This window comes from Humulus lupulus, chromosome 2, assembly GCF_963169125.1.
Source record: "Humulus lupulus chromosome 2, drHumLupu1.1, whole genome shotgun sequence".
NCBI lineage: Eukaryota > Viridiplantae > Streptophyta > Magnoliopsida > Rosales > Cannabaceae > Humulus > Humulus lupulus.
The window spans coordinates 91,113,180-91,129,427 of NC_084794.1; the positions used below are offsets into that span (position 1 = coordinate 91,113,180).

Consider the following 16,248-nt stretch of genomic DNA (forward strand, 5'->3'; position numbering starts at 1 on the left):
AAAGATGGCGAACTGATTCCACTTCATTCTTACAGCAAACGCTCCAATTTGGCGAAAGATAGTGAAAAGGTCTACGCCTTTGTAAATTATCGTGAACATTCACCTTATCCAAGAACAACCACCATCCAAACAATTTAACTTTATACGGAGCAACACTCCTCCACAAATTCTTAGCCCAAACCAACTCTGGGCCTAAATTAGCATAACTCAAGGAATGGAAGGCGGATTCACAATTGAAAACTCCAGTGGTGTTTGGAATCCAATTCCTTCTATCCTCCAAAATTGACGAAAGAGCCACAACCTGAAGCATGTGCAACAACTGAGCGAGACTAGACACCTCCCTATCAAACAAGTTCCTCCTGAAATGGATTATTCCATCCTATGGCCCCCACACTCCCATCACCGCCCAAGACCGCCAGGTCTTTAATCACACAATTCTTGGCCATGGACACCAAGAATAAATCAGGGAATTGAGACTTCAAGGGATCTTTGCCAAGCCAAACATCCTCCCAAAACCAAATCCTATCCCCCTTCCCCACCTTGAAACAGACCATCCTCCTGTACTCCTCATACAAAGCCGCAATATCCCTCCACGGACCACGAACCGACAATCTTCCCCCTTCTCCCATATCCTAGTGACCATCATCTATCCCATACCTACTCTTCACCACCTTATACCATAAAGCCTTGCTTTCTAAAGGAAAGCGCCATAACCATTTCATAAGAAAAGCTCTGCTCCTCTTCTCAATATTCCCAATACCCAAACCACCATGACTTCGAGATATACAGACTTCTTACCAAGAAACCAAATGATCGGCCCCCGACCGATCTGCTCCCTCCCACAGAAAATCTCTCATCAATTTCTCTATACTCCCTGCCACATTCTTAGGAATCCAGAAAAGAGACATATAGTAAACCGGAATAGAAGACAGAATTGACTGAATAAGAGTCGATCTTCCACCTCGTGACAGAAAAGCACTCTTCCATCCATCCAGCCGCTTAACGCACTTCGACATCATTGGTTCCCAAAACACTTTGGATCTTGGAGAAGCTCCCAAAGGAAGTCCCAAATCCTAAATAGGCCATTGGCCCACTTCACACCCTATCTCACTAGCCTGAATATCCACTAACTCCTCGGGCAAATTTATCCCCAACAACTGACATTTCTGCAGATTAATAAAAAGCCCAAACACCCAACTAAAGACCTTCAGGATGTCAAGGAGCACACACAGGGACTCGTCATCGTTAACAAAGAAAATCGTATCGTCCGCAAATTGAAGATGGCGAACATCAACTCCATCGCTACCCACTGAAAATCCTCTAAAAGCCAAACTACTCTTAGCCTTATCAATCATTCTATCCAATACATCCACCACCAAAGTGAACAAGAAAGGGGACAAGGAATCCCCTTGACGCAGACCCCTCGAGCCCTTAAATTTACCCCTAGGACGACCATTTAAAAACACAGAGAAAGACATAGACGACAGGACCAAACATGTTGAAGTGGATAGACACTTTATCAAAGAAGGGATCGATGGAAAAGAGCTATGCGTTGTGTACATTCCTAGCAAACTGCAGCAAGCTGATATGTTAACCAAAGGCTTGACAAAAGAAGTTTTTAACGAGTTAGTTTGCAAGCTGGGCATGTGGAATCTTTATGCACCAACTTGAGGGAGGGTGTAGAAAATATTCTATTTTTAGCATTTATTTAGTATAGCTGTAAAATTGTAGTAGATACTATAATTAGATTATTTTGATTAGGCTAATTGATTTACTCTAGAATATTCGTAATTATTTTTTGTATATTTGGTATTAACTACCAGATTTGTTAGAGTTGTACAGTGCCTAGTGCCTATTTAAAGGCCTTATTCCTCATGAATAAAATAGCAGAAAAAGTCTCTTTTTCCACAATGATCCGAAACTAGTCTAATTTCTACCACTTGTCTTGTTGAAATAAACAATTCTACCCAAAAGTTAGATAATGTAAATTTGTCCAAACGATTACAAATTGGTTATCCCCTCATGTTGGTTCTCCTTGATATTGGACCATGTAAACTATCTATTAATAAGTGGTGGATCTCTAAGCATTAGTTCTCCTACCATACTATCAAAAACCTTCATACTTCTAGTATTGGTAGTACTATTACATATTTTGCTCACCTTCCATGGACTTCTATAAGTCTGGTTATTGCCCGTATTTGAATCCCATTTATTAGCTTGTAGGCAATAAATACCCTTGATTACCTACCTTGCACCATAACAAATCTTTTTCTCTAGGAAACCTCTACGACCACTTAGTCAAAAATAACTTATTTCTTAGTAACACATTCCCAATACCTAATCCTCCTTTACTTTTAGACTTGCACACTCTCTCCAAGAAATCATATGATCACCCCCCCCAAATCCCCTCCTTCCCAAAGAAAATTTATGAGAAACATCCACCACTGAAAGTTGAACTTTGAATAATGATAAATGATGATAACACATGTTGTACAAGGGTTCCCATCGTCCTTTAGACAAGTAAGCATTTTTCCATTCTTAAAGTATTTAATGAACTTTACTTATTACCGGTTCCCAAAACCTTGCATTATTGGGCCATCCCTAAATACTTCAAAGACCACTTCCCCACAACACACCCTATTCCTTTGTTAATAACCAAGCCTCCTCCACAATCAGACCCAACAAATTACTCTTATTCATAGTAATCTTAAGACTCGAAAAAGTGCTAAAAACTTGAAGAATCTTAACCAAAATCTCTAAATATTCCTCTTTTACTTCTAGAAAAAATAGGGAATCATCTACAAATTGTAAGTGACTTACTTCAAACTTCTCTTTCCCCACTCTAAAACCATGTAGTTAATCAGCGTCCTTCGCCTCGTGCACTAATCTAACCAAGACATTCGCCACCAAAGTAAATAAGAAAGGTGACAAAGGGTCACCTTGTCTTAAACCCCTAGAGCTTCTAAACTTTCCCCTCAGTCTTCCATTAATGTAGATGGAATAAGAAATAGAATATAAACACCCCACTATCCATTTTCTCCATTTCCTTCCAAATTTTTTTTTTTCTAGAATCTAAAAATCTCCACTCCACTAGATCATAGGCTTTTTCAAAATCAAATTTTAATATTACTTCTTCCTTTTTCCTTTGCCTAGTCTTCTACAACCTCATCTGGCTACCAATCACAAAAGCACTCTCATTTTCTGTCATTGTCTCACTCAAAACCTCCTTTAATTTTACTCGACAATAATTCACCTTTTTTTGTAGCAAACACAAGTAGGTGGCCTTAGTGACTCCATATATAACACTGCTTTCAAATTCCTCAAAAACTTCCTGCAGCTCATCTTAAACCATGTCCTAATTTTCTTTATAAAATGTTATAGTGAGACCATCAAGTCTCATAGCCTTATCTCCATCACATTCAGCTATCAAATTTCTTATTTCTTCTTCCTCAAAAGACCTCTCAAGCCCTATCCTCGAAATGAAATTCTTTGACTTTCCAACATTTAAATGACTATAAAACAAATTGGTATTTCTGTTGCCATCCTTTGCCCAATGGAACTTTGTTCTTCGTCGTAGAGCTTGCTCCTCCTCTAAAACATATTGATGCCATTCCCTTTTCAATTTCTCTCATTCTTCTTTTAGAATCTCATTCCATAAGAAACTAACAGCTCATACCCCGATAGTCTAGTTCTTTGAGCAATCCTAACAGCACCTCCATCCTTGGAAAGCGTTAACACGAGCACCTTATGTTCAATTATGAAATTTCAATAACGTTAAATGGCTCCAAACTCCAAAATTCCTTTCTAGAATTCCGTCCATAACTTGTCAGGTTATGGAGTTACCATGGCTCAATAGGATCATGGTGCACTCTTCATCCAGGTCCATGGCCAAAGGGGCCAAGGAAACCCTGCACGACCATAGACTCACACTGTGCTCAGAAAAGAAAAGAGAGAATCCTAAGAAAAAACATACTTGTAAATAAAATAAATGAACTCCAATTTTAGAAAGACAGGTAAAAATTCAAAGCAAAACCTTTAATGTTTTTACAGGTTTGATTAATGTAACAAGAGTAAAAATAGCAACAAAATTTTGCATATACATATTTTAACGAAACAAAACATATAAATTAAAGAGAGAGAGAGAGATTGTTTCAATCCTACAATGTTCACTTCTATTAGGGTATCAAAAATCCTGCAGGGTAAATCCTAAAGAGTAAAGATGTTACCTCATCATAGTTGAATGAATCAAAGATAGACAAAACTCTAATAGTAGCTTTACCAGGCTTCTTAGCCTGGACAACTCCAGAAGTTGACACAGATATTGTACTAATGTCTGATGAAAACCATTTGTAATCCTTTGATGCTTTAGCACAGCCTACATGATTAAAACAGTGGTCAGGCCCATTAATGACATAAGATTAAAATAATTGAGTAATGGTAACACGCTACCAACCTCCTGAAGCCTTTAGCTCCACCTCTTGAAAAACACTAGGAGCCCATGGTAGGATAATACTTTGAGATGCACCACTTCTTTTGTCCAAATGAAACTTCACTTGATCACAAACCATGACTTCTTGCCCTACCTTGAGAATCTGAAAGGGGTTATTTATCACTAATAGTTACTACCAAAAAAGAACTTTGGTGTTCAAAACAGATCAAGCAATGGTAACGGCATCAGATGCTAAGATTAAATGCAAACAAAAATAAACTAAAAGGCACGACCTCTTTCATTTCACTAAGCTGACTAAAGTAGTTCAAAGTTGCTGTCAATTTTCCCAGTCCTTGTGAAGTTGCTTTCAGAATTCTGGAATTTTTTCTGCCATATGTGGATGCAATATTATCTGAAACTGGAAAAATGTTCCAATTGTCTGCATGGTCATCATACAAGTTGATATCATCGCTCTGCATTTCATCAAATAAATCCTGAGCAAAGTGCAGCTAATAATGATGAGAAACAAGAAACAACATGGTATGAAGATTAAGTGATTATAAGGAAATTGCTTAATCTTTCGTAATTTATTTTATTTTTTTGCTTATCAACAGCTTAATTTATACATTCCTAAGCAACACAAACTCTCATGAATTATTTATGGAAAATCCTAGCCCACCATTTTTAATTATAGATCTGGACCAAACAAAATGACTTCTAGGAAACCACAACCACCTGTTTCAACTTCAAAGAAGAATGGCTCATATGGTGACACCATTCGAAGTTTTAATATCTCATTATGATAAAAACAAAAACAAAGTTTGTCAGTTAATTCAAACGCACGATGTAAAAAAGTATTGTTACAGGTTATAACTGCAGGCAGATTACCTTATGTTTTTTTAAAAAAAAAAAGTTACCTCTGTTATATAGATTTCTTGTGCATCTGATCCCTGTGAGAAAACCCTTATCTGAATAAGATATTGGCAACCAGAAACAACATGCCACCTTGCCTTGGATGAAATTGCTTCAATCCCTTCCACCAAATGTCCAGATGTAGACAAGGGTAACATGTATAAAGATATGAAATCTGGTAAAATAACATTAAGTGATGACAATTGGATATGCCCTGCAACTCTTGTATCTTCAACTACGACATTAGTTACCCCTAAGTGTAAGGCATTGGTTGAACCCATCATTGAGTCAACCTTTGCAACTGAAGAGTTTGAAACTGACCATCGATGATGTGGTGATGGTAAAGATACCACTGCAAAATCCCAAGAAGTAAGAGTAAGCAATCACAACTAGACTAAAACAGCGTAATATGAAAGCTCGTATAAAATCTATGAATATGAGCCCAACTAAAGAATACCTTCAAACTTTATTCTAACTAAACTAGTACTAGAAAAGGTAATGTGGCTATATGCATATACATAGTACGTCAATAAAGAATGTTTTACATTTTGCTAAAGACTCAGCTAACATTAATAAACAACATACCTCAAAATGACAGTAAAATAATGCTCAAACATGTGAACTCAATGTCAATCTACTAATTTAGCCTTCACAGTAAAGAATCTAACAGTAAGTATTTGATTTAGCTACAAAAGAATTAAATGATAGTACCAAAAATATAATTTAATATACAAACCTTGAGGGTTATTCCCACAGATAACTTTTAGACGATAGCTAACAACAGCACCAGTGAGGACGAAAACAGGTGAGGGAGGTTCAATCGACATCGCTTCTGCCACAGTTAGAATGATCTTATCTGCCATATGCTCAAATGTTGGCTCAAACAAATTCACAGAAACAATCTCATGCCCAATTTCAATTCCTTTCACAACATAAAGATCCGAAAATACACCCTGCATCACAAATTGAAAAAAAATAATAAGACGAAAATAAGATTGAAAAAAAAAAAAAAAAGTAGCTCATTCCATTGCTTATTCTTGTCCAATATCAACAATCATACACTGTCTTCAAGTTTGATCTGCTTATCTAAGTCTCCACAAAACCCGCCACAATCACTTAGGGGAGAATCCTTCAAAGGAACATGAACGAGGTGATTGGGCAATTCATTTCTTTCAGGCCTCAGCTGCCACATGAACTGTAAGCCCACTAATGAAGAAAAAACATTTTCTGCAGCAAATAACCAAAACAAAATTAAACAAAATTCGACAGTATCTTGTAGCTAAATTAAGTAACTAAAGAAAGAACCAAAGTACAATATAGTGATGACTGGATAATGTAGTTACTAAAGGAGATACTTAAGGAGTAATCAATCAGTCATATTCATCAAAACAAATATTAATAAAGCTAGAGAGTAATGATGATCAACATTTTAGAATTACCTTCACTATCAAAAGCACGAACACGCAGAGTGGCAAGCCCGTCAAGATCAAGTTTAACAGAGTTATGAAAAATTTGGATTCTGGAAAACTTATCAATGAAAACTTTACAACGAATAACAGTTCCGGTATGGACATCCGCAGCATATACAGCCGTCTCCTTTCGACCACTATAAGAAGCAATGGATCTCAACCGTGCACTTGTTGAGCAGTGATTACTCGAATTGTATTCAGGTATAACAGATAAAATGTCATGATGATCCCACGACCTATATATTTTAACCACATTAACGGTCAACTACCAAGAAAAAATATTTACAAAAGAACAGAACAGTAGTCACAGAGCCCAATTAGATCACTACGATCGTAACTGTAACTCATTTTCAAATAGGTTTAAGCTTCAAATTCAAGCATTATCATCCAAAAAAAATAAGAAATTTCATCAAAATTATAACAACTAATTAATGTGTGAGGGAGAAGAAGAAAACGCAGTGTAGTGACATACCATTTGAAGCAACCGTCACTTCCTTGAAGCTTGTATTCCACAGGATGAGTCATCCTGGGAGGCAACAGAATATTCACATCAGTAATGTGCGGACCAGAAGCCAAATGCGAGGCCGTTTCGCCATGGCTCGCGAAGAACACAAGAAGACAACACAACAACACGGCGTTCTTCAACATCTTCAGAATCATAAACCATAAAACTTCTTCGGAAACCTTCTCATGGCAATGAAGGTGTTATTTTTTTTTTTTTTTGAAGTGTCAGAAAGAAAGTACAGAGACAAGGGTTTAGGGTTTTAATTTTGAATAGTGGGAAACTACTACACCACTTAAAACTACTACTAGCCAGCACAGTACACTACCGATCAAAACGGTGACCTACGTGGCATATATTGATTGGAGGATTAATGTTTTACACAGTCGGACGCAGATACGGACGATCTATCCAGATTCCAGAGTGAGTGAGTGAGTGAGTGCTCATGTGCCTTCCATTTTAGTGAAAAGTCGGTTCTTTCTTTCCTGTAAACCCAAAAAAAAAAATGAAAATCAGGAAAGTGTTTTGAAAAATTCACTTTCTCCTTTAAAAAAAAAAATCTGTTGAAGATCGCGCCATTTGGACGCTACTCACTAAACTGAATTTCCGAAAGTGTCCCTGCTCAGTGAACCGATTTTTCACCTGCATGCTCGTCATTTTGCTTATTATTTTTTAGAGAAATCATAGTAAATGTCTAAAATAATAGAATTATGAAGTTCAATCTCTTGTATTAAAAATTATAGAGAAATAATTATTTTATGTTGTTGGTTACTTAAATTGTCTTGTTAAGTAAGACTCTTATTTGTATTTCATTAATAAATGACACCTGATTTAGGATAATAATTAATAATTATCTCTTATTTTTTAGTTAGAAAAAAATAATTTTGTAAATTTTTTTAATTTTATTAGATAAAAATAACGTGTAGTGCACGTTCGTTTATTTAATTTTAAAGTTATACATATGCTTATTTAAACATGTATTTATTTTTATTATTTTTTAATTATTATATAAATTTTAAATAAATAATATTATAAAAATAAATCAAATATGTTTAATATAGGTTGTGTTTGGTAAAAAAATTATTTTTGAATTTTTTAAATACAAAAATAGATATATTATTTTTATTTTTGTTTTTTTATTTTTATTTTTAAAAAATAAAAATATGTTTGGTAACTATTTTTGTTTTTAAAAACAAAAAATAATAAATATGTTTGATAACTTTTATTTTTATTTTTTGTTTAACAATATAAAATGAGATGTTGATTTGAAGAAGAGAAAAAAAACAAAAGTCGAAAACTGTTTAAAAAAAATTTGAAAATGAAAAAAATTTATTTTCAAAATTTAATAAATTTTAATTAAATTTTTTAAAAATAATAAATAAAAATAGAGTTACCAAACACTATTTTATGTTTAATTTTTAAATTTTTAATTAATTAAATAAATAAACTATTTTTTTTAAGTATTACCAAACAACCCCATAGGTTGTGTTTAGTAAAAAATTTTAAACTCAAAAATAAAAATATATTTTTGTTTTATGTTTTTTTATTTTTATAAAATAAAAATGCATTTGGTAACCATTTTTGTTTTCTGTTTTTTTTTAATAAAAACAAAATTTTGTTTTGTAACTTTTATTTTTATTTTTTGTTTAAAAAAATAAAAAATAAAAAACATGTTTGGTAAATATTTTTTTTTAAATTTAATTTTTTATTTTTATTTTCTAAACTTAAAAATAAAAATATTTTTTGTGACCACTATTTATTATTTTAAAATAAAAAATAAGAAAATTGTAGTAAAAAAATATCATATTAATAATATCCAAGTAATCTCAATTTTCAAAACTTAATATCTATTCATGAGATAACACAAAATCAATAAAGTCTACACAGTAAAATAAAACGTATGCACTGATAATTGTCCAAACTTAAAGTAAAGTATTAAACGAGTCATAACAATCAACTAATTTATTTACTCAATCTCACTATCGTCGACTAAGTCTTCATATATGGTCAACAATTTCATCACGAACATGAGTCATTTCACGTATATGAGTTCTAGAAATACTAAACTCTACACTATCAGTGAAAGTTCCATCCATGCTTTGTAAAGCAGTGGCCTGTACTTCAGAATTTCCTTCATCCTCCATCAAAATATACATCTACTTCTGCATTTGTCCTTATAAAATTGTGAATCCCACAGCAAGCAATGACAATGCACTTTTGTATTCTTAGATTATATGAAAGCATTTGCTTTATGATTGGAAAGCGAGCCTTCAACACGCCGAAACACCGCTCAATGACATTTTTCAAGGAAGAGTGTCGATAATTGAAAATCTCTTTTTTTCCTATGGGATTAAGATCTGTGTACTTGCCCAAATAATACATTTCCCCTCGATATGGCGAAAGAAAACCAGACATGTTTATATAGCCAGAATCAACAAGGTAATATTTTCATAATCTAACGATAATTCATGTTAGTTTTTACTTATAAATATTTAATATAAAATAATGTCAATCAACATAATAAGTTTCATAAATACTTACCTTAGGGAGGCATTGGAAATCCATTATCTGGGTTTGTGGCACATTCTAGAAGAATTCGTGCATCATTAGCTAATCCTTCCCATCCAGGGACAACATATGTGAACTTCATGTCAAATGAACATACACACATAACGTTCTGAGTTGTATCCACTTTCCGACCTCGATATGGTATTTGTTCATCAATTGGAACATGCGTAGAAATATGAGTCCCATCTATAGCTCCAACATAATTCTAAAATACAAAATAAATTATTAGATTTTTTTATTGAATATTGAAAGAAAGGAAAAAAAATAATTCAACTTTTTGTACCTTAAAAAATGGACAGTATCTTGTATCGAATCGAATTTGTGGAGGAGTTACATCAAATGAAGGTGGAGTAATTAGTTATTTGGATAGACGACATATTGCCTTCAAAACCTTCCTAAAATAATGAGATGTGGCTGAGGTGGAGTGTTGAAATCGTTCAGCAACCACACGATGCCGTTCATTATGGCCAATCACAAATAAGAACATAGCCACTTGTTCTTCAACAGACAGATATCGTGAGTTCTTCAATAAAAAAATTTCCTTTAGAACACCACAAAATAGGTTGAAGACATCTTTGTTCACTCTGAAAAAATCATAACACCTACTCCAATGGCCGTACAACACTTCCATAACGTATTCATGGCCTAAAAGAGCTGAATTTCTACAAGGTTGCTTAGATAGATATAATTGATTATATTCCTCGCAAGCAAAATCTCTCCAAACTCGTCCTCTAAATCGTCTAGTAAATTATCCTTGTTGAACCGAGCAACGTTTAAAGACATTTTATCCTAATAGTAGAAAAAACTTTTAAATTTTACATTCATTACATAAAATATATATAAACACTCAAAGTCAAAGTCAAACCATAAAACAAAATAAGCAAAACAAGTCATCAAGTCAATGGCTAAACAAAGTCATCCAGTCAATAACTAAACAAATTCATACAGTCAATAACTAACAAGGTCATCCAGTCAATAGCTTAGCAAACTCATCCAATCAATAGCTAAACAAAGTCATCTTGTTCATAGCTAAACAAAGTCTAAACTTTTCACTTCAAATTCAGCAACCAATCGATTCTTCTATGCTCTGCCATCTTTAGAAACAATGCTCTGGACACCTCGTTCTCAAACTTCTCAATAGCTTTTGTGTATACTTCTCCACTAATTCCATCAATTTGATTAAGAGCTTCAACACTCTCATCCAATAAGTAATGTGATGCAGATGTTGCCATTGATCTCTCTATCAATTTTGTCTTTCGCTTTGCAGTTTCATTATATGTTACAAGTGCATCTGCCAAAGTTGATGAGAACTTTGCTCTTTTTACTGATCGAGAATTCGAAGTGGCTGTTGATTTACCTCTTCTTTTGCTACCATCCTCATCAAAACCACTTTCTTCATTCCTAGTAGAAGGACTTATTGATGTTGCATCATCATCATTAGTATCTCCATCGTTAGAAGGACTTCAAGTTGAAGGATGAGCATTGAAACTAGTTGCAGTAGTATCACCAAAGATAGTGCATAATTTCTCATAAAACCTACAACCTTTCTTTCTAAATCTTTTAGCAGACTTGTTAACCTACATGAAATGAAATTATATTGATAAAATATACCAATACCTATTATAATAAAACAAGCATAAAATCTATTTCAAATCATTTTTACCCGAATAAGTTTATCCCAAGCTTCATCAGTCGCACTAACTTCTCTAGTCACTGCATTGTATCCCATACCAGTCTCTTTCAGTAAGGACTTAAAATCCTTGTGCTTTTGCTTTAATTGATTGTATTTGTTCCTTAGTTGCATATCACTATAATTTCTTTTTGCTCGTGCACAAAGCTCTTCCTTTATATATTTCCATGATTGCTTTGTAAATGTTGTGGTATTCTTATTTCCCTTTAAAACTTCCTCTTCCATAAGTTCGATGAAAATTTCTTCATGTCTTTGAGTCCAAACAGAAGCCTCATCATTGTTCTCAATAATAAGAACTTCATTATCAATACCTGCCATCTAGGTAAGACCTAATGATTCAATAAGAATTCTAAATGAAAACACAAGACTATTCCTAAAGAAACAATCATTTCAAGAACAACAATAAGAATTGAAAATTTGATTTAGTTATAATTTCCAAGTAAGTAATTCCAATAATAGCAATGAAGAGAATCCATATATTCATCAAATTAACAAAATAATACAATGTCATATGAAATAAAAACACACACCAAAAAACATAAAAGGCATACATATTATATGTGTATATATATATATATATATTCTATCATGATGTATATATAAATATATATAAGATATCCTATAAAAGACAGATGAGCAAACATACTGTTATCCCCAAAATTTGAAAACGATGACGTGGCAATAGAAGTGACAAATGGTAAGGAATGGTTGGGTAATCTGGCTTAGGAGTGACCCGGTAGACCAGTGAAGATTATTGACTGGCCAGTCAAGTGTCATGACCGACCAGCCATGACCTTGGCCGACCAATCACATGCTTGTCTGCCCAGGCATGACCTTGGCCGACCAGTTATGGGCTTGTCTGCCCAGTTAATGTCCTTGTTCGACCAGCTATGTGCATGACCGACCAGTCATGCGTTTGTCTGCCCAATTAGGTGCATGTCCGACCAGTGAAGGTTTGGCTGACTAGACAGAACAGTGCAATGCAAAGGATCCCAGTAACGGCTTCAACAAGAATCGATCATACTTGCGTGGGAATCTCTCAAATTATCCCATAAAAATAGTGTTCTGTTGTATTTTGAATATTATTATTAATTAAATATAGTGAGAATAACAAAATATCCCGATTTTGAGGGACATCATCTGTACGATCCTGAGCCTATAAATACAAGGCTCATGGCATCATAAAAGGGTTCCGATTTCATTTTTCCGGAGAGAGAGTAATTATATCTTGAGAGAACTCTTGTATTCTTTTAATCTGCATTGAAGAAGCTCAGTTGACTGAGGTTCATCTGATCTTGAGTGTAGATCTATAATCATAACTCTAAGTGGATTAGGCTATTACTAACACATTTGGGGCTGAACCACTATAAAAATCATCTGTGTCATATATTTCTCTTGAAGATTTTTGTCGTTTTGACGTCTACACGTCGTTGCCCAAAAACGCGGTCAACACATACAAACTAAGGACAAAAAATAAAACCCTTATATGATATAACAATGTCAATAACATAGACTCGGATGGTCAATAACAATGTATTTTTATTATTAACAATCTTCTTATATGAGAAACTAAAGGTGGGAAAAACAGAGCAAAGTTTTCATTATCCCTTTATTTTATTACATCATAAGATATTGAAGCAACATTATTTTAGCCTCCTATCTACTTGTTTTATAATCCAATAAGTTCAAAACCAAGGTTTTTAGTGTAAGTTTTAGCTTTAAGTTGACTTACTGTCCATTATTGTAGTTATTTTTCCTGGAAAATGTCACATTAAAATGTTTTATTCTGCTTTAACTTATGCTACTCTGCAGTGAACATGATGGTATTTTACTACTGCCCACTGGCTCAATTTCTCCAATTTGGCTTATATAAGATGCTTTGGCTGAAGGTATACAACATCATCAACCTCAATTCTTTGAAAAAAGCAACTTAAAAAAGTTGGATTAGTAATATTTTGAAGCTCGTAACTATGGCAGTGGAACCAACCAAAAGCTTAACAAAACTATCTAACTCTCATAAAATAAAAGCCTGCATCAATGATAAGATATTGAATTTTGCATATAGCCATTATTGAAAAATGAAGTACAAGTACCGACTTTAAAATCCTCCATTTAGAGTAGACGACTCACATAGCTACATAACATACTGTATAACATATAAAACCATAGTAAACTAAAGTAGCTACAAAATCAAATTCAATAATAAATAAAATTTATCTTGTATGCATCTACCAAAAGATAAAGTGCATGCAGCAAAAGTTTTAGAACAACTCCACATTCATAATTACAGTGATTTCAAAACTATCATCCTAACTTAACTTACTTCATCACACAGTTATCTCAAAATAAACAATGAATATGCATGTACTTGTCAAACTAAAATGTAAAAGTATTTCCAAAAGGGGTTCTTCATTTTATCACCCAAACTACTTTTTCAAATGGACTTATTACCATTAAATTCATAAAACTGCCCCCAGTTTCTGATCTCCACTCAAGGCCAATCCAATAAATATAAGTTCTTTCAGCAAAGTAGTTTATTCTCATAATGCTTAGACAAGCAAAAAGATCTAGACTTGAACTTAATAGAGATTGAAGTACCCTCAAATTCAAAGATGTGGTCATGCTGTCAAACAGTATATGACCGGTTCTAGATTAATAGAAGTTATCATCATACTACAAAAGTTTGAAAAAGAGGTTCTGTTGGAAATGATTTCAACATGATCATGAATCTATATTTCCACAAGATTGTTCAGGTAGTCAGTCTCTAGAAAAGTAAGCTGACTATCAACATGGCAAGCCTATATCACCTTTATAATTTGATCCAATAATCAAGCCTCACCTTTGCCAGATTCAATAGCTACCGTGGCTTTCAATAGCTCGCTGGCTTCATTAGGCAAAACCCAGAAAGAACCTTTTGGTTTTCAATTAGATTCTGATATTCAGCTCCCATCAGATTACTATAAGTAAAATAAGAAGAGGGTCTAACTTTGGCCAAAACTCAAGAAAAGGAAGCCAAGAGAACTTGATTCTTCTTGAATAAAGAATACACTAAGCTTAGCTAAACTAGGTAAAAGCCTAAGCCTAACCTTTGTTCATCACCTTTCCTAATTTGGGTTTCGATTATAATGAGAATTCAAATTACCACTTTACGTGATACTAGTACTAGCATTCCATAGACCAAACGAGCGATTATGATGTAATTAAGTTAAGGCATGAAGTGGGGTAAGGATCAATTCTTGAAGACTTAACCCTACTAAAAAAGCTAAGGATTAATGAATTTAGTACCTCGAATCGGAGTTCCTTGACGACAACAACCAAAACCTTAGAGTTGAGACCCAAATCACATAGAGCAATGAGCAAAGATAAGGTATGACAATCAAGCCCTGTGTCAAGTATATTGGACAAGAGAGAAAATGGAGAAAAATCACAAACCCTAATCCCAAACAAAATCAGAAAAAGAGATTGAGAAGAAGAAGAAGAAGAAGAAGAAGAAGAAGAAGAAATCATATGAGGGAGAGACATGAAAGAGATGGTGTAACTGAAGAAAACTTGGAGAGAGCTATGAGAAGCCATTGAAGCTTGAGAAAGCTCCCTGTGCACGAGCTTGAGAGGGCAAAAATAAAAATTGGTTTAAATTTTGTTTAAAAGTATGAAAATGGTGTATTCAAAATTTTGGTAAATTTTAATTAAAATTTTAAAAAATTAAAAATAAGTTTAAAAATTTTTTAACTTACCGAACATGTTTTTCGGTTTTGTTATCAAAATTTTTATTATTTAATAAGAAAATTATTTAAAAAAATTTACCGAACAGGGCCATAATGTATGACATAAATGTATTAAAAAATTAGAGCAAAACATTGTCTGTAATTTTAATAAAAATCGGTTAATTTTTTTTAAATATGTAATAGAATGAATTACAATTCTATAGTATATATAAATATTTATATTAATAATCTCTACATATATGACATCTAAACACAACATTGACATAGATATATATATTTACATGGCTACATGACATATATATAAATTACAATAAAATTTAAAAAGAAATTAATAATAGAATAAAATAATAATAGAAAAAGTCATAGTGTAGAGTAGTATACATGCATCAACTATTTTTAGTTTCCAATGTAACTCGCAATGTCCTTTGATGAATTTGATGAATAAAAAGAACTCCAATCATTTGAGAAAAATAATTTATCACACAAATTTATAAGATGAAAAAATGATATGTATGACTTTATTATTTTTAAATAAATATGATTAAATTATTTAAAATATCATATTTTAATTTATTTATTTATTTATTTTTGTTTAAGTTTATATTTGTTCTAATTTTTGAATTTGATAGTGACAACAAAGATTATATATTATATGTTTAATATAATATTAATATTATACATAGATTTTAAATTTAAGTTTGTTGCTAGCTTTTTTTTAAAAAAAAGAAGTTTGTTTATAGTTGATAGTAGATTATATTATATTATATGTTTAATATGATATTATTCTAATACATGAAGTTTAAGTTTAATTAAATTTTATTTATGTTATAAAACATATGGTTTTTATTATTTTTAAATAATTATCATTGTAAAATATCTTATTTTAATTTGTTTAATGATTTATTTATTTAATTTGATTTAAGTTTAAATCATGTTTACAATCTATCGTTAAA

The 16,248-nt window shown here is 32.8% G+C and overlaps 2 protein-coding genes across 3 annotated transcripts in view; both read right to left on the reverse strand.

The window, feature by feature from the left end:
• The window catches only part of LOC133818214 (nuclear pore complex protein GP210), a 34,167-nt gene extending 26,338 nt beyond the window's left edge, over nt 1–7,829 (reverse strand). The window contains exons 1-8 of one of the 2 annotated variants that reach the window (XM_062250959.1): nt 7,283–7,813; nt 6,781–7,046; nt 6,402–6,568; nt 6,078–6,294; nt 5,347–5,693; nt 4,723–4,902; nt 4,454–4,592; nt 4,227–4,375 (exon numbers count right to left, since the gene is read on the reverse strand). In XM_062250959.1, coding sequence (XP_062106943.1) covers nt 4,227–4,375; nt 4,454–4,592; nt 4,723–4,902; nt 5,347–5,693; nt 6,078–6,294; nt 6,402–6,568; nt 6,781–7,046; nt 7,283–7,470 — 1,653 coding nt within the window. In that variant the 5' untranslated portion in view covers nt 7,471–7,813. Of the gene's footprint in view, nt 1–4,226; nt 4,376–4,453; nt 4,593–4,722; nt 4,903–5,346; nt 5,694–6,077; nt 6,295–6,401; nt 6,569–6,780; nt 7,047–7,282 lie in introns of both variants that reach the window. The other variant, XM_062250958.1, reaches the window with a different exon arrangement.
• A 3,100-nt stretch (nt 7,830–10,929) lies between these two features.
• On the reverse strand, nt 10,930–11,888 carry LOC133814512 (L10-interacting MYB domain-containing protein-like). The gene is made up of 3 exons (XM_062247461.1): nt 11,544–11,888; nt 11,450–11,457; nt 10,930–11,341 (listed from the first exon to the last, which is right to left on the reverse strand). The coding sequence occupies exons 1-3, from the start codon at nt 11,886–11,888 to the stop codon at nt 10,930–10,932; spliced, it is 765 nt and encodes a 254-aa protein (XP_062103445.1).
• Between the last annotated feature and the right edge of the window lie 4,360 nt (nt 11,889–16,248).

Coding starts and splice junctions, on each gene's coding strand:
- LOC133814512 (XM_062247461.1), bottom strand. CDS start 11,888: ATGGCAGGTATTGATAATGAAGTTCTTATTATTGAGAACAATGATGAG.